The 25,918-nt window shown below is 52.4% G+C and overlaps 1 protein-coding gene across 2 annotated transcripts in view; it reads right to left on the bottom strand.

The window, feature by feature from the left end:
• MDN1 (midasin AAA ATPase 1) overlaps positions 1-25,918 on the bottom strand; it is a 334,505-nt gene that overhangs the window by 232,103 nt on the left and 76,484 nt on the right. For both annotated transcript variants that reach the window (XM_077289726.1, XM_077289727.1), the window contains 4 exons: positions 16,564-16,645; positions 16,386-16,481; positions 6,172-6,284; positions 2,478-2,626 (listed from right to left, as the gene is read on the bottom strand). In XM_077289726.1, the coding sequence (XP_077145841.1) occupies positions 2,478-2,626; positions 6,172-6,284; positions 16,386-16,481; positions 16,564-16,645 (440 nt within the window). The remainder of the gene's footprint in view (positions 1-2,477; positions 2,627-6,171; positions 6,285-16,385; positions 16,482-16,563; positions 16,646-25,918) is intronic.

Below are 25,918 nucleotides of genomic sequence, written 5' to 3'. Positions count from 1 at the left end.
GTTAATTCAATTTACCGTATACACTCAAGTATAAGCCGAGAATTTCAGCCAATTTTTTTAGGCTGAAATTGCCCCTCTCGGCTTATACTCGAGTAATTCCCAGGAGAGGGGGAGCAGCAGCTGTGTAATAATACTTACCTGATCCTGGCGCGGTCCCTGCACGTCCCTGGTTCTCCGGACGCTGACAGCTTCTTCCTGTAGTGAGCGGTCACATGGTACCGCTCATTACAGTAATGAATATGGACCCAACTCCACTCCCATAGGGGTGGAGCTGAATATTCATTACTGTAATGAGCGGTACCATATGACCACTCAATACAGGAAGAAGATGCCGTGCTGGAGAACCAGGGACGTCCAGGGACAGCGCCAGGAGCAGGGGAGTATAACGCAGTGCGCGATATTCACCTGTTCCCCGTTCCGATGGCCGCTGCTGTGTCTTCCGTGTCCTCTGCAGTGACGCTCAGGTCAGAGGGTGCGGTGACGCGATTAGTGTGCGCCGCCCTCTGCCTGAACATCAGTGCAGAGGACGCGGAAGACACAGCGGTGGCCGTCGGTGGAATGCGAACCGGTGAATATAGCAAGTGACGGGGGCCTGAGAGGTATGTGATTTTTTTTTTCTTTTAACCGCAGCAACAGCATATGGGGCAAATGTCTGTATGGAGCATCTTATGGGGCCATGTGCAGCATTATATGGGGGAAATGACTGTATGGTGCCATGTGCAGCATTATATGGGGCAAATATCTGTATGGGGCCATGTGCAGCATTATATGGGGCAAATATTTGTATAAGGCCATGTACAGCATTATATGGGGCAAATATCTGTATGAGCATCTTATGGGGCCATGTGCAGCATTATATGGAGCAAATATCTCTATGGGGCCATGTGCAGCATTATATGGGCAAATATCTCTATGGAGCATCTTATGGGGCCATAATCAGCATTTGTGGAGCATTATACGGGGCATATGTCTGTATGGAGCATCTTAGGCTGGTTTCACACTTGCGTTTTTTGCCGCTGCGTTTTAGCGCTAAAAAACACATGCGTTTTTTTTTCTATACTTAACATTAAAAACGCATGCGCTTTTTTGCATGCGTTTTGACGCGTTTTTGGCAACGCATGCGTTTTTTATGCTTGCGTTTTGTTGCAGAAATGCAACCTGTAGTAATTTCTAGCGGCGTTTTTTTGCCACAAAAAAACGCATGCGTTTTTTCGTGGCAAAAAAATGTATTGCTGTCTATGTAAACGCATGTGTTTTTAAGCACATGCGTTTGCATGCGTTTTTAAACGCATGCGTTTCTATAGAAAAACACAAGAAAAAACAAGAAAACCGTAACCCTAACCCTAAAGTTAGGATCCCTAGTAAGCCTAGGGATCATAACCCTAACCCTAACCCTAGGGATCCTAACCCTAACCCTTAGGGTTAGGATCCTAACCCTTAGGCTTAGGGTTAGGATCCCTAGGGTTACGGTTAGGCTTAGGATCCCTAGTAACCCTAGGGATCCTAACCCTAACCCTAGGGATCCTAACCCTAACCCTTAGGGTTAGGATCCCTAGGGTTAGGATCCCTAGGGTTAGGATCCCTAGGGTTAGGATCCCTAGGGTTAGGGTTAGGATCCCTAGGGTTAGGGTCCCTAGGGTTAGGGTTAGGATCCCTAGGGTTAGGATCCCTAGGGTTAGGGTCCCTAGGGTTAGGGTTAGGATCCCTAGGGTTAGGGTTAGGATCCCTAGGGTTACTAGGGATCCTAACCCTAACCCTAGCTATTTCTGTTTATAGTAGGTTTTCTAGTTGATTTTGATGATTGGCAGCTGTCACACACTTCTCATCAAGCGTTTCAAAAAACGCAAACGCAGGAAAAAACGCTTGTAAACGCATCAAAACGCCGCATTTTTTTTACCACATGCAAAAACGCATGCGTCTAAAAAACGCAGCGTTTAAACGCGTTTACATGCGTTTTTGCACCAAATGCGTTTGCGTTAAAAACGCTGCGTTTTTAAACGCAAATGTGAAACCAGCCTTATGGGGCCATAATCAGCATTTATGCAGCATTGTATGGGGCATATTTTAATATGGATCATCTTATGGGGCCCATCATAAACTGTATGGAGCATCTTATGGGGCCCATCATGAACTGTATGGAGCATTATATGGGGCTCCTGATTCAATATGAATATTCAAAAACACAAACTACTGATGTCTCAATCAATTTTACTTTTATTGGTATCTATTTTTATTTTTTAAATTTACCAGTAGCTGCTGCATTTCCCACCCTAGGCTTATACTCGAGTCATTATGTTTTCCCAGTTTTTTGTGGCAAAATTAGGGGTCTCGGCTTATACTCGAGTGTATACGGTATGCTAAACCAGACAACTCATCTAAACGATCATTTTTAACGGATCTTTTTTTTTCAACTGCAAAAACAGACACTCATCAGGTAGTGTCCAGGCTATGAATACAGCACAAATGCAACAATATACCTGCGACATGAGCAAGATACTGAACGGTGGAGGTTTTGCCTGTGCCAGTTTCACCAACAAGCAAGACAGGCTCTGCTTTATTAACACACACTGCAATCTGTTCAATTAATATTGAAGATGGTCGTGTTGCTGCAAAATTTATCTTCTCTCTGAAAACAAAAATAAAACCTATCAGTAAAAACATTTAAAATAAAGCATACACTGCAGATCAAAGTAGCATTAAACATGGAAAATGGCCAAAGATGTGCAAAAAATGAATAAAAAAATGGAGATAAAAGCAATAAAATGTTTGTACCAAAAGCTCCTCAAAAACAAAAAAACATGCACAGCTCCTTCATAAAAATTATGGGCCTCAAAGTATGGTGACACATTCCAATTTTTCACCGTTTTGAAAGGCGGTTAAACACCACTGCGGTCATACAGATCAGCACAATACAGTCACCAGGTAATTTTTACCAATCAATGAATGCTGTGAAAACAAAACCAGAGCAATGATGGCAGAATTGTTCGGTTTTCCCCATACAACTCCACAAAGATTTTTTCTTTCAGCTTTTCTTTACATTGTATGGTAAAATAACTTGTATCACAAGTGAAATAAGCCTTTGTACAGCTTTGTTGATGGGGAAAAAAAATGATGACTTATTAAAAGGGACATAAAAATAAAAACACCACATTTTAAACCGGGGCTAAAAGTAGCCTACCGTCATTTAATTGCTCAAAAAAATTAAGGAAATACTTGCACATATCATATATAACCCCAAGTCAATTGGAGTAAGTGCACATGTTATTTGCTACATTTTTGCCATACGTATAAGTAATGAAAAGGAAGTTGTGGCCAGATGCAGCGCTCACCTCTTAGGCTGGTTTCACATTTACGGACGAGGGCTTTGCGGAGGGCTGCGTAGTTCCTGCGTGAAGCCCCGCCCACTCACACGCCTCTTCCTTCAGCTCCACCTACGTTGGCATGAGTCCTGCGTACCCTATCTTTAACACTGGGTACGCAGGCCATGCCGATGTATGCGGATGCCTCCGCATGCGTCGTTTTGACGCTGCTCCGACGGCAACATGTTGTATTTTTCCCTTATTATAAAGGGTTGTATCCATATCCTTAAAGTCTGCCACTATCAACGCTGACAGAACTGTGCAAAGCACACTCCACAAAGCCCAGCTCCTAGTTTATTCACACTTTTCTGGAAGTATCAGGGAAACGCCATAACAAAGTTCTTAACCCCTTCATGACCCTGGGATTTTCCGTTTTTCCGCGTTCGTTTTTCGCTCCCCTCCTTCCCGGAGCCATAACTTTTTTATTTCTCCGTCCAGATGGCCATGTGAGGGCTTATTTTTTGCAGGACGAGTTGTACTTTTGAACGACATCATTGGTTTTAGCATGTCGTGTACTAGAAAACGGGGAAAAAATTCGAAGTGCGGTGAAATTGCAAAAAAAAGTGCAATCTCACACTTGTTTTTTGTTTGTTTTTTTGCTAGGTTCACTAAATGCTAAAACTGACCTGCCATTATGATCCTCCAGGTCAGTACGAGTTCATAGACACCTAACATGACTAGGTTATTGTTTATCTAAGTGGTGAAAAAAAATTCCAAACTTTGCAAATAAAAAATAAAAAATTGTGCCTTTTTCCCCATACTCGTAGCGTTTCCATTTTCCATCTGGGGTCGGTTGAGGGCTTATTTTTTGCGTGCCTAACTGGCGTTTTTAATAATACCATTTTGGTGCAGATACATTCTTTTGATCGCCTGATATTGCATTTTAATGCAATGTCGCTGCGCCCAAAAAACCGTAATTCTGGTGTTTCGATTTTTTTTCTCGCTACGCTGTTTAGCGATCAGGTTAATGCTTTTTTTTATTGATAGATCGGGCGATTCTGAACGCGGCGATACCAAATATGTGTAGATTTGATATTTTTTTTATTGATTCATTTTGAATGGGGCGAAAGGGGGGTGATTTAAACTTTTATTTTTTTTATTTTTTTATTTTTTTTTACTTTTGCCATGCTTCATTAGCCTCCATGGGAGGCTAGAAGCAGGCACAACCCGATCGCCTTTGCTACATAGCAGCGATCTGATGTTCGCTGCTATGCAGTAGAATTGCAGGTGTACTGTGAGCGCCGACCACAGCGGAACCGTCCCTGGGTGAGTATAATCTAACCTGATGCCGGTGGGCTTAGCTCAGATAGATTTTTGGGATGACAGAGTCCCTTTAATGACCAGGCCAAATGTTTGAACTTTGACCAGTGTCACTTCATGTGGTAATATCTCTAACGCTTCAACGGATCTCACGGATTCGGATATTGTTTTTGTGACATATTGTACTTCATATGCTAGTGGTAAATTTTCTTCAATATTATTTAAGCTTATTTGTGAAAAAAAAATTACATTTTTATGCCTTTAAATCAGGTAGCTATACCACACAGAAATTAACAAATAACTTTTCCCATTTGTCTACTTTACATCAGCATAATTTTTTTAAAACATTTTTTTTTGTAGGAAGATATAAGTGTTAAAAGTTGAACTGCAATGTCTCAGTTTTCCAAAAAAAACAAAAAACATTTTTTTTATGCACCACAAAGTGACTTTGAGGGGTCTATATGACAGAGAATACCCCAAAGTGTACATTTTTAAAACTACACCCCTCAAGGAGCTCAACACCACATTCAAGAAGTTTATTAACCCTTCAGTTCTTCACTACTATTTGGGCACATGGCAGGGCTCGGACAGGGAGGAGAACAGTTTGACTTTTTAATGCATAAAAAGCAGGAATCAAGAGCGGCCATCAAGTTGGGTTTGTAGACCCCCCTGATGTGCCTTAACAATGAAAATCCACCACAAGTGACCCCATTTTGGAAATTACATCCCTGAAGGATTTTATCCAGCGGTATGGTGAGTATTTTTAACACAAAGGTACTACACAGAATTTGATAATATTAGGTCGTCATATTAAATATATTGTTTTCAGCGTTGAGCACAAGTGCTCGCTACTCGAGTATGCATCGGGTATACACCAAGATAGACCCTATCACGGTGATCAAAATTACCAATAAGAAAAATCCCCGCCGTTGCCAGGTGCTGGCCGGCAGATCTCGGCAGGCGCACTGCGCATGCACCCACTTTTTTTTTCCAGGAAGAGTTGGCGGAGGGCTGGGGACAGACCTGCAGGGATAGGGGTAAAGCGGAGGCACCAGGGGGGTTTGGGGACCTCATTTCTTTCTCCTGTGACATGTATATTATGTCAGAAAAGAGAGAGATATTTTTAAAAGTTTTTTTTTTTTTTTTACGTGATAGGGGACTGGAAAAACAGGCCTTGATCATGTTCTCCAGGGTCAGAGCTACCCCTGGTAGCGGAAATGCCGGAGAATTTCTGGCGCTGGGAGGGCGCTAAATACTTATTCCCGATCGCCGTTTTCAAACGGCAATGAGGGAATAAAGTCCCTTAACCGCCACCGTTTTAACGGCAGTCGTTAAGGGGTTAATGAACAGATTTCTTAAAATGTTTCCCTTTTTGTTTTCAACTGGAGATATATTTCAAATTCTGAAGCGGTTGGAGAATGTTCACAAGCTACAGATATTTGCATACATGGGAGATTTGAGACGAACATTTACATTTCTGTGTGGATGTGCTGTTGCTGTGTATCCTGGAGGAGTTAACTCTTAAAAATCATTATTATACACAACTACATACCTGTGAACACGAATGCTTTCAGTTTGTCTTCTAAGCATCTCAACTCTGCCAACAGAAACATCCAGCTCTCGCACTGTAATCTCTGGTTTATAAAGCTGACAGAAAAATTCTGCCTGTGGCACAAATTAAAGGGTTAGGTAACATTTTTGCCAATTTGTTTTGATAACAATAAACCATATACTACAGATGCTCTCATGTATGCAGAGTATTACGGCTTTAACTGCATGTGAAGACATACAGAGGGACGAGGAGAGGAGTTGGGGTGGTGGATAGGGGAATGAGAGTTGTCAGCAAGGATGTGATAGGTGTGGATGTCATCCTGCAGCTCACAGACCAGCTTCCTGTCTATATATTAGCACGTGTGCTGGACAAGTTGGCAAATATCTATAATGAAGGTGGAATGTATAGATGTAACAGAGGTGGACAGTACTACATTAAAGAGACAGTATGGTCCATTAGTGCTGCTTTAAATTAAGTATATGCAAAGACTGTCAACTGGAACCGTTTGAAGCCAGAAGATGAACACTTAGGCTACTTTCACACTTGCGTCGTACGACGCACGACGAATTGCGTCATTGCGACGTACCGACGCAAGCAGTGAAAGCACCACACAACGGGGGCAGCGGATGCTGTTTTTCAACACATCCGCTGCCCCATTGTGAGGTGCGGGGAGGAGGGGCGGAGTTTTGGCCGCACATGCGCGGTCGGAAATGGCAGACACGACGCACCAAAAACCGTTACATGCAACGTTTTTTGGTGCCGACGGTCCAACGCAACCGTCGCACGACGGTTGCGACGTGTGGCAATGCGTCGCTAATGTTAGTCTATGGACAAAAAACGCATCCTGCAAACAATTTGTGCAGGATGCGTTTTTTAGCCACAACGACGCATTGCGACGTGCAGTGCACGACGCAGGTGTGAAAGTAGCCTTAAAGTACCTAACATGGCCTTCATGCAATCACCCTTTAAGCAGGCATATTATCAGAGAGTGCAATATCAGTTTATTTAAAGGGAACCTGTCACCCTTTTTTTCGATTTGAGATAAAAATATGGTTCAATTGTGCATGAGCTCTGCATTACAGCAGTACCTTTCATTTCCCCCGATTCCCCACCTTTGCTGAGAAAACACCTTTGTAATCTCTCCGTTTTCCTATGTAAACTACCCCGACCCAGTCTGATGGGCGGGGCCTATTCACAGTTTCTCCCCACCTCCTGCCTTGCTCTACGCATTAATTTTTCTTCTTTCCTGCGTTGGCGTTGTTTTCCTGAGTCTGCGCATTGAAGTATGTTTTGCCCAACAGTGGGCAAAGCATTCAACTCATTATTGCGCATGCACCATTTTACATTACGCTCTGTGAGCCGGAAGTCTTGCCATGCAAGGAGGCATAGAACGTAATGAAAAATGCTGGCGCATGCGCAATAGTGATTTTATGCTTTGACCACAGTTGGGCAAAACATACTGCACAGGCGCTAGAGGCCAATTCAATGTGCACGTGCAGAAACTGTACGGGATCTGTGCTATTCACAGGTCTCGTTACGTCGAGAACGCCGAGGGGAGAGACGGTGAATAGGCCCCGCCCATCGGACCGGGGTAATTTACATAGGAAAACGGAGAGACTACAAAGGTATTTTCTCAGCAAAGGTGGGGGATATGAAAGGTACTGCTGTAATGCAGAGCTAATGCACAATTTAACCATATTTTTTATCTCAAATCGAAAAAAAAGGGGTGATAGACTCCCTTTAAAACTAACTTGGGGGAGAGTGCTGTGAGCATGCTTAGTAACATGTGCAGAAGACACTGTGCAGAGAGGGGACGAGATGTGGGAGGGAGAGGGTTATGAGCACGCTTTGTGATATGATTAAGACATATAGTCAATTGTGAGATCCTCTTATCTGTCTTCAGCTGTCAGAAGGCTCTCTGCACAATTTGACCTTACACTGAGCAAAAACTCGCAGAATATAACCAAACATATCCATAATCTCGCCATTAAGCCAAAGTTAGCCAAGACTAGAGATGAGCGAACATCGTCGGCTCCCTCCTTATTCGGCAAGCTCTAGTGCATACCGAAGAAGCTGCATCGGGAACCCGGATACCTGGATCGCTCCGGCTGATCAGCTGTTTGGCGTCGCAGCTGCATGTGTCGTGGCTGTGTAACTGTCACAACACACAACTCTCCATACATGTGCTGTGACTGTCACACAGATGTAACAACATTCAGCTGCAGCGCCGAACAGCAGATCATTGGGAGCACTCCAGGTGTCCAGGTTGACTATACTTTATGGTCATGTCACAAAGCGTGCTCACAACCCTCTCCCTCCCACATCTCGTCCCCTCTCTGCAGTGTCTTTCTGATGGAAAGCTTTTAGCATGATGAGAACAGAGTCTAACACGTGCTATTTTTCATCAAAATCCTGACTCTCTTGATATAGAGGACCGTGGCGACAGAGAACATAGCTGAAGCGTCAGCCTACTGTAATGATCAGAAGCCAGAGTTTCCAGGATTTTTTTCTACAAAGAACTTGACATAGAAAAAACCCAAAAAGGAATGAAAAATATCTAATATATAATTGCCTAGAATACTACTTCCTGCAATTTGTGCCAACTTCCGTGGCTTTGTCCGGAGCTAATGTCCGGAGCTAATGTCCGGAGCTAATGTCCGGAGCTAATGTCCGGAGATAAGTGACGTCACCAGTGTCCTACACCCAGGCAGAGCACAGTGGCCCCAGGCAGAGCACAGGGGCCCCAGGCAGAACATGGGGCCCCAGGCAGAGCACAGGGGCCCCAGGCAGCATATGGGGCCCCAGGCAGCATATGGGGCCCCAGGCAGAGCACAGTGGCCCCAGGCAGAGCACACACCAAATCGGAGGCCGAGGGGCCCCGCCAACCAAATCGGAGGCCGAGGGGCCCCGCCCACCAAATCGGAGGCCGAGCGGCCCGGCCCACCAAAGCGGAGGCCGAGGGGCCCGGCCCACCAAAGCGGAGGCCGAGGGGCCCCGACCACCACATCGGAGGCCGAGGGGCCACGCCCACCACATCGGAGGCCGAGGGTCCCCGCCCACCAAATCGGAGGCCGAGGGTCCCCGCCCACCAAATCGGAGGCCGAGGGTCCCCGCCCACCAAATCGGAGGCCGAGGGTCCCCGCCCACCAAATCGGAGGCCGAGGGTCCCCGCCCACCAAATCGGAGGCCGAGGGTCCCCGCCCACCAAATCGGAGGCCGAGAGTCCCCGCCCACCAAATCGGAGGCCGAGGGGCCCCGCCAACCAAATCGGAGGCCGAGGGGCTTCACCAACCAAATCGGAGGCCGAGGAGCCCCGCCCACCAAATCGAAGGCTGAGGGGCCACGCCCACCAAAGCGAAGGCCGAGGGGCCTGGACTCGCCCACCAAAGCGGAGGCCGAGGGGCCCCGCCCACCAAAGCGGAGGCCGAGGGTCCCCGCCCACCAAAGCGGAGGCCGAGGGTCCCCGCCCACCAAATCGGAGGCCGAGGGTCCCCGCCCACCAAATCGGAGGCCGAGAGTCCCCGCCCACCAAATTGGAGGCCGAGGGCCCCCGCCCACCAAATCGGAGGCCGAGGGTCCCCACCAACCAAATCGGAGGCCGAGGGTCCCCGCCCACCAAATCGGAGGCCGAGGGTCCCCGCCCACCAAATCGGAGGCCGAGGGTCCCCGAAAACCAAATCGGAGGCCGAGGGGCCCCACCAACCAAATCGGAGGCCGAGGGGCCCCGCCCACCAAATCGGAGGCCGAGGGTCCCCGCCCACCAAATCGGAGGCCGAGGGGCCCCGCCAACCAAATCGGAGGCCGAGGGTCCCCGCCCACCAAATCGGAGGCCGAGAGTCCCCGCCCACCAAATCGGAGGATAAGGGGCCCCGCCAACCAAATCGGAGGCCGAGGAGCCCCGCCAACCAAATCTGAGGCCGAGGAGCCTCGCCCAACAAATCGAAGGCCGAGCGGCCCTGCCCACCAAAGCGGAGGCCGAGGGGCCCGGCCCCGCACACCAAAGCGGAGGCCGAGGGGCCCCGACCACCACATCGGAGGCCGAGGGGCCCCGCCCACCAAATCGGAGGCCGAGGAGCCCCGCCCACCAAATCGGAGGCCGAGGGTCCCCGCCCACCAAATCGGAGGCCGAGGGTCCCCGCCCACCAAATCGGAGGCCGAGGGTCCCCGCCCACCAAATCGGAGGCCGAGAGTCGTCGCCCACCAAATCGGAGGCCGAGGGGCCCCGCCAACCAAATCGGAGGCCGAGGGGCCCCGCCAACCAAATCGGAGGCCGAGGGGCCCCGCCAACCAAATCGGAGGCCGAGGAGCCCCGCCCACCAAATCGAAGGCCGAGTGGCCCCGCCCACCAAAGCGGAGGCCGAGGGGCCCGGCCCTGCCCACCAAAGCGGAGGCCGAGGGGCCCCGCCCACCACATCGGAGGCCGAGGGGCCCCGCCCACCAAATCGGAGGCCGAGGGTCCCCGCCCACCAAATCGGAGGCCGAGGGTCCCCGCCCACCAAATCGGAGGCCGAGGGTCCCCGCCAACCAAAGCGGAGGCCGAGGGGCCCCGCCCACCAAATCGGAGGCCGAGGGGCCCCGCCCACCAAAGCGGAGGCCGAGGGGCCCGGCCCCGCTCACCAAAGCGGAGGCCGAGGGGCCCCTACCACCACATCGGAGGCCGAGGGTCCCCGCCCACCAAATCGGAGGCCGAGGGGCCCCGCCCACCAAATCGGAGGCCGAGGGCCCCGCCCACCAAATCGGAGGCCGAGGGTCCCCGCCCACCAAATCGGAGGCCGAGGGGCCCGCCCACCAAAGCGGAGGCCGAGGGGCCCCTACCACCACATCGGAGGCCGAGGGTCCCCGCCCACCAAATCGGAGGCCGAGGGGCCCCGCCCACCAAATCGGAGGCCGAGGGCCCCGCCCACCAAATCGGAGGCCGAGGGTCCTTGCCCACCAAATCGGAGGCCGAGGGCCCCCCGCCCACCAAATCGGAGGCCGAGGGGCCCCGCCTACCAAATCGGAGGCCGAGGGCCCCGCCCACCAAATCGGAGGCCGAGGGTCCCCGCCCACCAAATCGGAGGCCGAGGGTCCCCCGCCCACCAAATCGGAGGCCGAGGGGCCCCGCCTACCAAATCGGAGGCCGAGGGTCCCCGCCCACCAAATCGGAGGCCGAGAGGCCCCGCCCACCACATCGGAGGCTGATGGGCCCCGCCCACCAAATCGGAGGCCGAGGGTCCCCGCCCACCAAATTGGAGGCCGAGGGGCCCCGCCCACCAAATCGGAGGCCGAGGGTCCCCGCCCACCAAATCGGAGGCCGAGGGGCCCCGCCCACCAAATCGGAGGCCGAGGGTCCCCACCCACCAAATCGGAGGCCGAGGGTCCCCGCCCACCAAATCGGAGGCCGAGGGTCCCCGCCCACCAAATTGGAGGCCGAGGGTCCCTGCCCACCAAATCGGAGGCCGAGGGGCCCCGCCAACCAAATCGGAGGCCGAAGGGCCCCGCCCACCAAATCGGAGTCCGAGGGGCCCCGCCCACCAAATCGGAGGCCGAGGGTCCCCGCCCACCAAATCGGAGGATAAGGGGCCCCGCCCACCAAATCGGAGGCCGAGGGGCCCCACCAACCAAATCGGAGGCCGAGGAGCCCCGCCCACCAAATCGAACGCCGAGCGGCCCCGCCCACCAAAGCGGAGGCCGTGGGGCCCCGCCAACCAAAGCGGAGGCCGAGGGTCCCCGCCCACCTAATCGGAGGCAGAGGGACCCCGCCCACCAAAGCGGAGGCCGAGGGGCCCCGCCCACCAAAGCGGAGCCCGAGGGTCCCCGCCCACCAAATCGGAGGTCGAGGGTCCCCGCCCACCAAATCGGAGGCCGAGGGTCCCCGCCCACCAAATCGGAGGCCGGTCCCCGCCCACCAAATCGGAGGCCGAGGGTCCCCACCCACCAAATCGGAGGACGATGTGCCCCACCAACCAAATCGGAGGCCGAGGAGCCCCGCCCACCAAAAGTAAGTGCGGCCCCAAAAGTAAGTGCGCCCCCGGGTGCAAAAGTAAGTGCGCCCCCGGGTGCAAAAGTAAGCGTGCCCCCGGCCCCGGGTGCAAAAGTAAGCGCGCCCCCCAGTCCCGTGTGTGAAAAGTGCTGCTGTAAAGCTGGTAGCGCTGTTCAAGCACCATGTATTTCCTTCAGGAAATGCCCATCTAATATATAATTGCCTAGAATACTACTTCCTGCAATTTGTGCCAACTTCCGTGGCTTTGTCCGGAGCTAATGTCCGGAGATAATGTCCGGAGCTAATGTCCGGAGCTAATGTCCGGAGCTAATGTCCGGAGATAAGTGACGTCACCAGTGTCCTACACCCAGGCAGAGCACAGGGGCCCCAGGCAGCATATGGGTCCCCAGGCAGAGCACAGTGGTCCCAGGCAGAGCACAGGGGCCCCAGGCAGCCTATGGGGCCCCAGGCAGAGCACAGTGGCTCCAGGCAGAGCACAGGGGCCCCAGGCAGCATATGGGGCCCCAGGCAGAGCACAGGGGCCCCAGGCAGCATATGGGGCCCCAGGCAGAGCACAGTGGCCCCAGGCAGAGCACAGGGGCCCCAGGCAGAACATGGGGCCCCAGGCAGAGCACAGGGGCCCCAGGCAGCATATGGGGCCCCAGGCAGAGCACAGGGGCCCCAGGCAGAGCACAGGGGCCCCAGGCAGCATATGGGGCCCCAGGCAGAGCACAGTGGCTCCAGGCAGAGCACAGGGGCCCCAGGCAGAACATGGGGCCCCAGGCAGAACATGGGGCCCCAGGCAGAGCACAGGGGCCCCAGGCAGAGCACAGGGGCCCCAGGCAGAGCACAGGGGCCCCAGGCAGAGCACAGGGGCCCCAGGCAGCATATGGGGCCCCAAGCAGAGCACAGTGGCCCCAGGCAGCATATGGGGCCCCAAGCAGAGCACAGTGGCCCCAGGCAGCATATGGGGCCCCAGGCAGAGCACAGTGGCCCCAGGCAGAGCACAGGGGCCCCAGGCAGCTTATGTGGCCCCAGGCAGAACATGGGGCCCCAGGCAGAGCACAGGGGCCCCAGGCAGAGCACAGGGGCCCCAGGCAGCATATGGGGCCCCAGGCAGAGCACAGGGGCCCCAGGCAGCATATGGGGCCCCAGGCAGAGCACAGGGGCCCCAGGCAGCATATGGGGCCCCAGGCAGCATATGGGGCCCCAGGCAGAGCACAGTGGCCCCAGGCAGAGCACACACCATATCGAAGGCCGAGTGGCCCCGCCCACCAAAGCGGAGGCCGAGGGGCCTGGCCCCGCCCACCAAATCGGAGGCCGAGGGTCCCCGCCCACCACATCGGAGGCCGAGGGTCCCCGCCCACCACATCGGAGGCCGAGGGTCCCCGCCCACCAAATCGGAGGCCGAGGGGCCCCGCCCACCAAATCGGAGGCCGAGGGGCCCCGCCCACCAAATCGGAGGCCGAGGGGCCCCACCAACCAAATCGGAGGCCGAGGGGCCCCGCCCACCAAATTGGAGGCCGAGGGTCCCCGCCCACCAAATCGGAGGCCGAGGGGCCCCGCCCACCAAATCGGAGGCCGAGGGGCCCCGCCCACAAAATCGGAGGCCGAGGGGCCCCGCCCACCAAATCGGAGGCCGAGGGGCCCCGCCCACCAAATCGGAGGCCGAGGGTCCCCGCCCACCAAATTATTCTTACATTTGAATAAATAAAGTATATATGGATTCTAGACTCCCGATTCTTTAGAATCGGGCTGCCATCTAGTCTAATATATAATTGCCTAGAATACTACTTCCTGCAATTTGTGCCAACTTCCGTAGCTTTGTCCGGAGCTAATGTCCAGAGATAATGTCCGGAGCTAATGTCCGGAGCTAATGTCCGGAGCTAATGTCCGGAGCTAATGTCCGGAGATAAGTGACGTCACCAGTGTCCTACACCCAGGCAGAGCACAGTGGCCCCAGGCAGCATATGGGGCCCCAGGCAGAGCACAGTGGCCCCAGGCAGAGCACAGGGGCCCCAGGCAGCATATGGGGCCCCAGGCAGAGCACAGTGGTCCCAGGCAGAGCACAGGGGCCCCAGGCAGCCTATGGGGCCCCAGGCAGAGCACAGTGGCCCCAGGCAGCATATGGGGCCCCAGGCAGAGCACAGTGGCCCCAGGCAGAGCGCAGGGGCCCCAGGCAGAACATGGGGCCCCAGGCAGAGCACAGGGGCCCCAGGCAGCCTATGGGGCCCCAGGCAGAGCACAGGGGCCCCAGGCAGCATATGGGGCCCCAGGCAGAGCACAGTGGCCCCAGGCAGAGCGCAGGGGCCCCAGGCAGAACATGGGGCCCCAGGCAGAGCACAGGGGCCCCAGGCAGCATATGGGGCCCCAGGCAGTGCACAGGGGCCCCAGGCAGCATATGGGGCCCCAGGCAGAGCACAGGGGCCCCAGGCAGCATATGGGGCCCCAGGCAGAGCACAGTGGCCCCAGGCAGAGCACAGGGGCCCCAGGCAGAGCACAGGGGCCCCAGGCAGAGCACAGGGGCCCCAGGCAGAGCACAGGGGCCCCAGGCAGAGCACAGGGGCCCCAGGCAGCATATGGGGCCCCAGGCAGAGCACAGGGGCCCCAGGCAGCATATGGGGCCCCAGGCAGAGCACAGTGGCCCCAGGCAGCATATGGGGCCCCAGGCAGAGCACAGTGTTCCCAGGCAGAGCACAGGGGCCCCAGGCAGCATATGGGGCCCCAGGCAGAGCACAGTGGTCCCAGGCAGAGCACAGGGGCCCCAGGCAGCTTATGGGGCCCCAGGCAGAGCACAGTGGCCCCAGGCAGAACATGGGGCCCCAGGCAGAGCACAGTGGCCCCAGGCAGAGCACAGGGGCCCCAGGCAGAACATGGGGCCCCAGGCAGAACATGGGGCCCCAGGCAGAGCACAGGGGCCCCAGGCAGAGCACAGGGGCCCCAGGCAGCATATGGGGCCCCAGGCAGCATATGGGGCCCCAGGCAGAGCACAGGGGCCCCAGGCAGCATATGGGGCCCCAGGCAGAGCACAGTGGCCCCAGGCAGAGCACAGGGGCCCCAGGCAGCATATGGGGCCCCAGGCAGAGCACAGTGGTCCCAGGCAGAGCACAGGGGCCCCAGGCAGCCTATGGGGCCCCAGGCAGAGCACAGTGGCCCCAGGCAGAACATGGGGCCCAGGCACAGCACAGGGGCCCCAGGCAGAGCACAGGGGCCCCAGGCAGCATATGGGGCCCCAGGCAGAGCACAGTGGTCCCAGGTAGAGCACAGGGGCCCCAGGCAGCATATGGGGCCCCAGGCAGAGCACAGGGGCCCCAGGCAGCATATGGGGCCCCAGGCAGAGCACAGTGGCCCCAGGCAGAGCACAGGGGCCCCAGGCAGAACATGGGGCCCCAGGCAGAGCACAGGGGCCCCAGGCAGAACATGGGGCCCCAGGCAGAGCACAGCGATATTTTGGACCACTGTGCGGTGTTTCAGACCCCCTGTGTGATGTCTGGGGCCCTGTTCTTAAGTATATTAAAGATTAAAGTAACGTATATTAAAGTATATTATAGATCAAATTTGACACGTTTATGAGCACCATTGAGTGATATACTCAAGAATGACATAATTTTTCAACATTTTATGGTTTCAAACTGTAAACACTCAGTTTTTTTTACTTCAACCAGAAAACCTTAACGGTTCATAAAAAACTTGACTGTTCAGGATATGATAAAAGTCATAGTATTCTGAATCTTTAACTTATAAAGATACCTTTACATGGGGTGATTATTGGTTCCAGAGAGGCTTTCGGCCGATAATCGTACACATGGCTGGTGACAGGACAATACAATATAAAAGTTCAAAGGTAAACACTGATAACATTAAAATCTAATATATAATTGCCTAGAATACTACTTCCGGCAATTTGTGCCAACTTCCGTGGCTTTGTCCGGAGATAATGTCCGGAGATAAGTGACGTCACCAGCGTCCTACACCCGCTCAGGGTGGACAAAGATATATGCCTTCGTGGTGCGCGGCACTTTTCTGATTGGTTGCCGCCTGCCGCGAGCGACCAATCAGAAATGTGCCGTACTGTCAAGAATTGTCAAGAGCTGGTGAGTGCAGCCATTTTTTGTTCTTTCTTACTATTATTTATTAATTGTATTATTCTTACATTTGAATAAATAAAGTATATATGGATTCTAGACTCCCGATTCTTTAGAATCGGGCTGCCATCTAGTCAAGTAATGTTTTAATTTTCACTGCAGCTCACCTTTTGCTTGGAAATGTTCAGTTTGCTACCAATTACTTCTGCCATCTTCAGTCTAGCCACAGGTGCTGACAGCATTGCAGTAAAGCAGTCGAGGGCCTAGTACGGAAATATAAAAAATGTGATCATGCCTATTTTACTTCTACAATCAAAAATTTGTAAATATTCCTAAACATTTTACCTCATGGAAAATATTTACAGCAGTGCTTGATGAAGAACCATCAAAACTGTATGCAATTCTGTTGCTCCACTTCAGTAGGTCTCTATAAAATAAAAACAAAAAAACATGGTTTAATAATATATTTTATTGTTAGCTATTTAGCATTTTGTTCTTTGAAAGATATAAAATTTGTATTTGGAATTTTTCAATAAAAATGATTTTATTTAAAATAAAAGAGGCTGTCTCAATTTACACTAGTCTGTCTCCCGTTCTACTTGCCGAGGTCAGACATACAGCACAGCTAATTTGATAGAAAGTCGATGTACGCATCAGGAAGTTTTGGGGATTGTGAAAGAAAACATGGGAATGCAGATGATATCCTATGTCGAACCATGGTGCTGCAAAGAAACAATTTTAACTATGAAGCCACCATTTTGTTTAACCCCTTCTCGACATCTGAAGTATATTTACACGTCATGGTTGGGAAGTACTTCCCGAATGATGAGGTCATGGCGATCACCCGTGCACAGGAGCTGACACTTACTGCTAGCAGCTGTGCCCACACGGCTCCTGGCAGTTTAACCCGCTAAATGTTGCGATTGATATTGAGGGGGTTCTATCTGCCCTCCAATCGGCGTCTCCACAGAGTCATCACGAGTGGCCCGATTAGGTCACTATGGCAACAATGTCATGATGACAGCCGGGTCACCAGAGCTAGCAAGCTTGTTACACCATGCTCTAACAAGCTTGTATGTCATTGCAGCTATGCTGTATAAGTGATCAAAGTAAAAAAACAGGGACTTTTGTGTACTCACCATAAAATCCTTTTCTCCGAGCCACTCATTGGGGGACACAGGACCATGGGTGTTATGCTGCTGCCACTAGGAGGCTGACACTAAGTGAACACATAAAAAATAACTCCTCCTCCGCAATATACACCTATCACTGGCTCCAGCTCGAACCAGTTCAGTGACAAAGCAGTAGGAGATCAAAATCATCAAATACTGGTACAACATGTCAAACCGAAGAAGAAACACAGCCGTCCGGCCAATAGAGTGGGTGCTGTGTCCCCCAATGAATGGCTCGAAGAAAAGGATTTTATGGTGAGTACACAAAAATCCATGTTTCTCATTAGCCTCATTGGGGAACACAGGACCATGGGACGTCCAAAAGCAGTCCCTGGGTGGGGAACCAACAACAGATCAAACCCCATGTACCAACTGTCTATAGATGCACTACCGCCTGCAAGATTCACCTGCCCAGGCCCGCATCTGTTGAAACCTGAGCATGAACGTTGTAGTGTTCAGAGAATGTGTGCAGACTGGACCAAGTCACAGCCTTGCAAACCTGTTCCGCCAAAGCCTGGTGCCGAATGGCACAAGAAGCACCCACAGACCGAGTGCGCCTTAATCCCCACTGGGATAGGCTTGCCCATGAGACAGTAAGACTCTTGACTAGCCGAGCGTATCCACCTGCCTATTGTGGATTTTGAAGCAGTGAGCCCCTTCCTGTGACCCTCAGGAAGAAAGAATAAAGCATCTGACTTACAGAAGGATCCTGTCCGTGAGACGTACCTCCTGAGAGACTTTACCAAATCCAGAGTGTGAAGAGCTGGGCGAAAAGAGGGCAGGACAAGGTCCTCATTAAGGTGAAAAGAGGAGACTACCTTGGGTAAGAAAAACGGGGACGGCCTGAGAACCATCTTGTGCTGGTGCAAAATTAGAAAAGGAGCGCGACATGACAGAGCGGCCAGCCCTGAAACCCGCCTGGTTGACATCAACACCACAAGGAAAGCAACCTTCCATGAAAGGTGGGTTAGCGAAACGTCGAGCAGTGGTTCGAAAGGAGACTCCTGTAGAACACCCAGGACCAAGTTAAAGTCCCAGACATCCAAGGGCGTTCTATAGGGAGGTACCATGTAAGTCCTCACTTGCGGCTTGGAAGCGATCCTGCGCTGGAACAAAACAGATAAGGCGGAAACCTGGCCTTTGAGGGAACTAAGCACTAGGCCCGATTCCAGACCGGTCTGCAAGAACTTCAAAATGGTGGGAATGGAGAAAGCGAGGGAAGGATGACCGCAGTCTCTACACCATGGAAAAAAAAAAAAAAAAAAGTTTTCCAGGTGCGAAGATGGATGCGCACCATTACAGTCTTCCAAGCGCTGATCATGGTGGACACTACACTTCTTTGGAGAACCCAACTTGGGTGAGGACCCAGGGTTCAATAGCGATGCTGTTAAACACAGGGTCCCCGAGTTCTGGTGGCAAATCGGACCCTGGGAGAGTATGTCCTGATGACCCTCCGGAGTAACAGAAGTCGGGGAAACAAGTACGGAAGACGAAACGGACGCCACAGAAAAATCTGTGCATCCGCCCCGATAGCTTTCGGATCCCGGGACCTTGATATATATTCTGGCACCTTGGCGTTTAGTCTTGATGCCATCAGATCCATGTCCAGAGTTCCCCAGCAATGACAAATTTGTTGGAAGACCTCCGGATGAAGTGACCACTCTACCGAGGCGAGGCCCTGACGGCTGAGGAAGTATGCCGTCCAGTTTTCCAGCCTCGAAATGTGAACTGCAGAGATGACCGAGTGGCTTCTCTCGGCCCAGAGGAGGATATGTTCCACCTCACGCATTGCAGCCCTGCTGCAGGTGCCCACCTGATGGTTGATATATGCCACAGCCGTGGCATTGTTCGATTGAACTCGGATGGGGCGACCCGCCAGAAGACTATGGAAACACCGCAGGGACAGGCAGATCGCCCGAATCTCCGGGACGTTGATCGGAAGGCGCGATTCCCGAAGTGACCAATGCCCCTGAGCAGTGTGGTGACAGAATACCTCTCCCCAGCCGAGGAGGCTGGCGTCAGTAGTGACCACCAGCCAATGAACGGGCAGCACGGTGACACAGTGGTTAGCTCAGCAGCCTTGCAGCGCTGGAGTCCTGGGTTCAAATCCCACCAAGGACAACATCTGCAAAGAGTTTGTATGTTCTCTCCATGTTTGCGTGGGTTTCCTCCGGGTCATGCGGTTTCCTCCCACATTCCAAAGACATACTGATAGGGAATTTAGATTGTGAGCCCCAACGGGGACAGTGATGTTAATGAGTGCAAACTGTAAAGCGCTATGGAATAGGTTAGCGCTATATATATATATATATATATATATATATATATATATATATATATATATATATATATATATATATATATATATATATATATATATATATATATATATATATATATATATATATATGAAATAAAGAATGAACCGGGAGAAAGGATTTCCTTTGGATGAGGCAGGACCACAACGTCCACCACCGGAGTGCCTGCTTGACCCGCCGGGACAAACGGCACCGTCAGTTGAGGGAGAACGGGGTCCTGACCTGCAGAGGGTGGAAGTGTAGCTGGGCAAAGGGAACCGCTTCCATTGTTGCCACCATCTTGCCCAGGACCCCCATGCCGAAGCGGATGGTTTGAGGATAAGGCCAACAAAGTGCCCGGACTCGTGGAAGTGTCCAGGGTCATGCCTAAAAAGGATAACTGCTGAGCTGCCACAGGGGAAGACTTGTTTAAGTTTATCATCCAGCCCAGGCAAGAAACAGTATCCACAGTGATACGCACGCACTCCGGGCAGGCCTGGAAGGACGGTCCCTTGATTAGAAGGTCGTCTAGGTAGGGCAACACGACCATGTCCCGAGAGTGTAAAATGAACATAACAGCCGCCATGACCTTTGTGAACACTCTGGGGGCAGCGGTGAGGCCGAAGGAAGGACAAGAGGGGAACACCCTTGCTAGAGGGCAGGAAGAAAATTCTATTTTGTATCTGAGGACACCAAGTCCCTGACCCAATCGTTGTGAACGACAGAGAGCCAGGCATGACAAAACCGGAGTAGATACCGCCTACTCTGCCGGCGTTGACCGAATAATGCCACAAGTCATTTAGGCGAGAATCTATGGGACCTGGATCCGTTAGATCTGGACTGCTTAGGTCGGATCTTCCATGACTTGTTGGTCTTATACGAAACCCGGGGACCTCTTTCCTCATGAGGGGAGAGCCCTGATCCAGATGAGTTGGCTGTAGAGGACCAACCGGAATTACTGCGAAAGGACTGGAAGCGAGACTGTTGCAGGTGGTGAAAGGGCCACTTAAACTTCTGCTGATGGAGGAATTTACTCTTTCCCCCTGTGGCGTCAGAGATAAGCTGATCCAGCTTCTCTCCGAACAATCGACTGCTCTGGTGAGGCAGAGAGGCTAGGGATTTCTTGGATGCAGAGTCCGCTCGCCATTCCCTGAGCCACGGTGCCCGCCTAATAGAAATGGCATATGAAACCGCAAGCACAGTTACCGTGTCCAGAGAAGCGTGTACCAAATAGTCTCTTGCCAAACTGATCTGATTGGCCAGATCCGCTGCCTCCGGGGAAGCTCACTGCCATGTATGGTTCTGTTCAGAGTCTCCACCCATGAAACCATTGCTTTGGCTACCCAAATCACGACGAAAGAGAGGGAGAGAGCTGAGCCTGAGGCTTCAAAAACCGAGCGGGTAAGGTTCTCTATCAGAAAGTCCGTGAGATTTTTAATCGAGGATCCGTCTGGTAAGGGTAGAAAGGTTTTGGAAGCCAGACGGGATACCGACCAGAGGGGATTCCACCCACAGCTTACGCAGATCCGGTGAAAAAGGGTATCTCGCCTCAAGAGGCCTCTGACCTGAGAAGCGTTTGTCCGGCCTCTCTCTATGAAGTCGCGCTATGTCCTGAAACTCGAGGTGATTGGCAAACACCCTATGAGGACGTTTGGTCCTTTTGAAAAAAAAAACCACGTTCCAGGGTGGAGGTAGAGTCCTCTTCAACCTTCAAAGTCTGGTTGACGGCCTCTGTGTGTCTATCCACAGTCGCTTGATAGTCCGGCGAATTGAGGTCAAAGGGCTCGTCAGACTCATATTTAGAGTCCTGATCGTTGCAAACCCCTGGTGAGGGGAGCGAGAAACGGAGCTCATGAATGCCGAGGCGCGAGAAGACCCGGGAGATGTGCTATGGGTCCGTTTTCTAGATGCCTGTGTATCTTTTGACTGAGAACGGCCCCTGCAGGCCAACTGTTCCCGTGTGGTGGAGGAACTCTCTAAGACAGGCAGACGAATGCCCCACCCAATGAGGGGTCTTGGAGGGACTCAAATCACTTTAGCTAGTGAAGCCATGGACTGTGGCAGTGCCGAAGCCCACTCAGGGGGGCTAGGTACACTGGGTTTGGTAGCAGCGGGGGGCTCCTGAGTGCATTTGGGATCACAGGCCTTGCAGAGCGGTGTACTCTGTCCCCGTGGCAACGAAATCTGGCAGGTGGTACATGAGGTAAAAAACGCTGTTTTGGTGGCCCTCTTACAGGTCTTGGAGAATGACATGATGTACCCCAGCCTGTCCTGACTCAATGCCCCAATAGAGAGTTTTGATGGCTAGTCACTGGTGAAATAATACAGAAAAAGGGACCAACGGGTGATACAGTACAGCTCTTACCCAGGTCCTGTGCCCTGTGAGGTCCCTCCAGTGTTATCGATCCGTCTGGCGATAGCCGCTGGGATGTTGATTCTGTGATGCAGTCCCCGTGGCAACGTGCCGAGAGGCGGCCGGTAAGGAAAAGATGGCTGCCGGGAGAAGGAAAAGCAGTGTCGCTCTGAGCGAGAAGCGCCAAGAGGGTGGGCGGAGTAGCCGGCATGAGGAGAATGAGGGGGCAGAGCTTACGGGTTGCAGCCTAGCAGACGCCGAAGCTGGGGACTAAATGTCCGGCGCCGCCCCCCCCCTCCCTTTGAAGAAGTGCAGAGCTCAACTGTGCAGGTGCAGGCACCTGATGTAAGTTCACGGGCAGCGCGCACAGCGCTTGCCCGAGAACTGATTGCAAAGCACAGGCGCCAGTGAGAGAAGGAGAAAGAAGAGGCGGCTGTGAAGAAACCAGATTGTATCTTAATTTCCCAGAAAACCATGTTTTTGCAAACCAAAAGAATTGGCTTTTTATCTGTATATGGGCTTGTGAATTTAAGTGTTTATATCTGGTGGGTCAAGAAGACAGACTTGCCAACTGATGTACTATCTAACATACTGTGTAAGGGTACCGTCACACATTGAAATTTCCATCGCTACGACGTTACGATTCGTGACGTTCTAGCGATATCGTTACGATATCGCTGTGTCTGACACGCTACTGCGATCAGACACCCTGCTGAGAATCGTACGTCGTAGCAGATCGTTTGGAACTTTCTTTCGTCGCTTGATCACCCGCTGACATCGCTGGATCGTTGTGTGCGACAGCGATCCAGCGATGTCTTCGCTTGTAACCAGGGTAAACATCGGGTAACTAAGCGCAGGGCCGCGCTTAGTAACCCGATGTTTACCCTGGTTACAAGCGTAAACGTAAAAAAACAAACCGTACATACTCACCCGTCGGTGTCCTTCAGGTCCCTTGCCGTCTGCTTCCTGCTCTGAGTGCCGGCCGGAAAGTGAGAGCAGAGCGCAGCGGTTTGTTTTTTTACGTTTACGCTGGTAACCAGGGTAAACATCGGGTTACTAAGCGCGGCCCTGCGCTTAGTTACCCGATGTTTACCCTGGTTACCCGGGGACTTCGGCATCGCTCCAGCGCCGTGATTGCAACGTGTGACCGCAGTCTACGACGCTGGAGCGATGATTATACGACGCTGCAACGTCACGAATCGTGCCGTCGCAGCGATGAAAATTTCAATGTGTGACGGTACCCTAAGGGTACCGTCACACATTGAAATTTCCATCGCTACGACGTTACGATTCGTGACGTTCTAGCGATATCGTTACGATATCGCTGTGTCTGACACGCTACTGCGATCAGACACCCTGCTGAGAATCGTACGTCGTAGCAGATCGTTTGGAACTTTCTTTCGTCGCTTGATCACCCGCTGACATCGCTGGATCGTTGTGTGCGACAGCGATCCAGCGATGTCTTCGCTTGTAACCAGGGTAAACATCGGGTAACTAAGCGCAGGGCCGCGCTTAGTAACCCGATGTTTACCCTGGTTACAAGCGTAAACGTAAAAAAACAAACCGTACATACTCACCCGTCGGTGTCCTTCAGGTCCCTTGCCGTCTGCTTCCTGCTCTGAGTGCCGGCCGGAAAGTGAGAGCAGAGCGCAGCGGTTTGTTTTTTTACGTTTACGCTGGTAACCAGGGTAAACATCGGGTTACTAAGCGCGGCCCTGCGCTTAGTTACCCGATGTTTACCCTGGTTACCCGGGGACTTCGGCATCGCTCCAGCGCCGTGATTGCAACGTGTGACCGCAGTCTACGACGCTGGAGCGATGATTATACGACGCTGCAACGTCACGAATCGTGCCGTCGCAGCGATGAAAATTTCAATGTGTGACGGTACCCTAAGGGTACCGTCACACATTGAAATTTCCATCGCTACGACGTTACGATTCGTGACGTTCTAGCGATATCGTTACGATATCGCTGTGTCTGACACGCTACTGCGATCAGACACCCTGCTGAGAATCGTACGTCGTAGCAGATCGTTTGGAACTTTCTTTCGTCGCTTGATCACCCGCTGACATCGCTGGATCGTTGTGTGTGACAGCGATCCAGCGATGTCTTCGCTTGTAACCAGGGTAAACATCGGGTAACTAAGCGCAGGGCCGCGCTTAGTAACCCGATGTTTACCCTGGTTACTAGCGTAAACGTAAAAAAACAAACAGTACATACTCACCCGTCGGTGTCCTTCAGGTCCCTTGCCGTCTGCTTCCTGCTCTGAGTGCCGGCCGGAAAGTGAGAGCAGAGCGCAGCGGTGCTGCGCTCTGCTCTCAGTGTACGGCTGCACTCAGAGCAGGAAGCAGACGGCAAGGGACCTGAAGGACACCGACGGGTGAGTATGTACTGTTTGTTTTTTTACGTTTACGCTGGTAACCAGGGTAAACATCGGGTTACTAAGCGCGGCCCTGCGCTTAGTTACCCGATGTTTACCCTGGTTACCCGAGGACTTCGGCATCGCTCCAGCGCCGTGATTGCAAAGTGTGACCGCAGTCTACGACGCTGGAGCGATGATCATACGACGCTGCGACGTCACGAATCGTGCCGTCGCAGCGATGAAAATTTCAATGTGTGACGGTACCCTAAGTCTGTAATAGTCACTGTACATAGGGTGTGTTAAGCTTTGTTTATTGATGTGTGCTGATATGCTAATAGTGCAACTTGATCCCATCACCATTGTTTACCGTATCTTGATGTTGGACTGAAGGACCCTGGGTAATTCTAAAAATAGCTTACATGCCTTGGGTATAAAAAAACTCAGATCACATCATGGGAGGCAGAATTAAAACAGAGCTAATAGCCAGACATTCTGCAAACCACCCAACAGACAAGAGAAAGGACTGCAGCCAATTCATCATGGCACCATGACGAGGGACACTGATCTATGATTCTATAGGAAACAACCTAGGGGTTTTCAGCTCCGGTTGGAACTTGAAGGGCACAGATCTGATGCAGTGACCATCTCCGAAGCATGGATATGTTTGGAGAAAGCCAGGTTTGGGACCCGCTGGTCGCCTGATTCCATGGAAATGGTCAGATAAGCCAGGTGGTGACTCTCGTGTGAACTGGCTTTGGACCTTGTATGGACTCTATGGACAGTTCTTGGTCATCTCCCTACGCTTGTCGTTACCTCTTCTCTGTGTGTGTGTATCACAGGTGGAATAGCGACCCTGGGAGGTCTGACATCATGTCAACTGGCTTTTGACCTTGTACGGACTCTATGGACTGTTATGTCATCTTCCTCCGCTTGTCGATATCGCTTCTCTGTGTGTATATCACAGGTGGAATAGCGACCCTGGGAGCTCTGATATAACATCTACCATTATCCCAGAAAGACAACGGAAAAGTAAGACCCTGTCATGTGCACTATGTTGGGGTAATTGGTGAGATTGTTCTGTTTGCTATTGCGTGTTGTGGTTCAATAAAGTATTACCACACTGTTTGACCTTAACCCTGTGTTGTCTGTGTAGTGTATTGCCCACCGGGAGATAGAGCGGGCGTTCAGTGGTATGAGCCCTGGTCCATGCAGTCTTGCTAAAGGCAGCCGGGCCAGCGGACGAGAGCACCCACTGACCCCGTTTCTCCACAGCGGCGCACGGAGGACAGAGCTGGATGATGGACGGCGATCACCTAATCAGAAGCACATTAAGTAGAATCAGGTGTACTCTGGTTGGAATTCAGCTGACACTGTCAGACATGTAGATAAGCTGATTTTTATAAAACTGTGCAGTGGTCTCAATTTTTGCCAGAGCTGTATATACTGTAGCCATAAAAACAGGGATTTTTGTGTACTCACCATAAAATCCTTTTCTCCGAGCCAATCATTGGGGGAC

The sequence above is a fragment of the Ranitomeya variabilis genome, chromosome 2 (assembly GCF_051348905.1).
Source record: "Ranitomeya variabilis isolate aRanVar5 chromosome 2, aRanVar5.hap1, whole genome shotgun sequence".
In the NCBI taxonomy this organism is placed as follows: Eukaryota; Metazoa; Chordata; class Amphibia; order Anura; family Dendrobatidae; genus Ranitomeya; species Ranitomeya variabilis.
The sequence above is the reverse complement of the archived record's forward strand: the minus strand, read 5'-3'. Positions and strand labels throughout refer to the sequence as shown.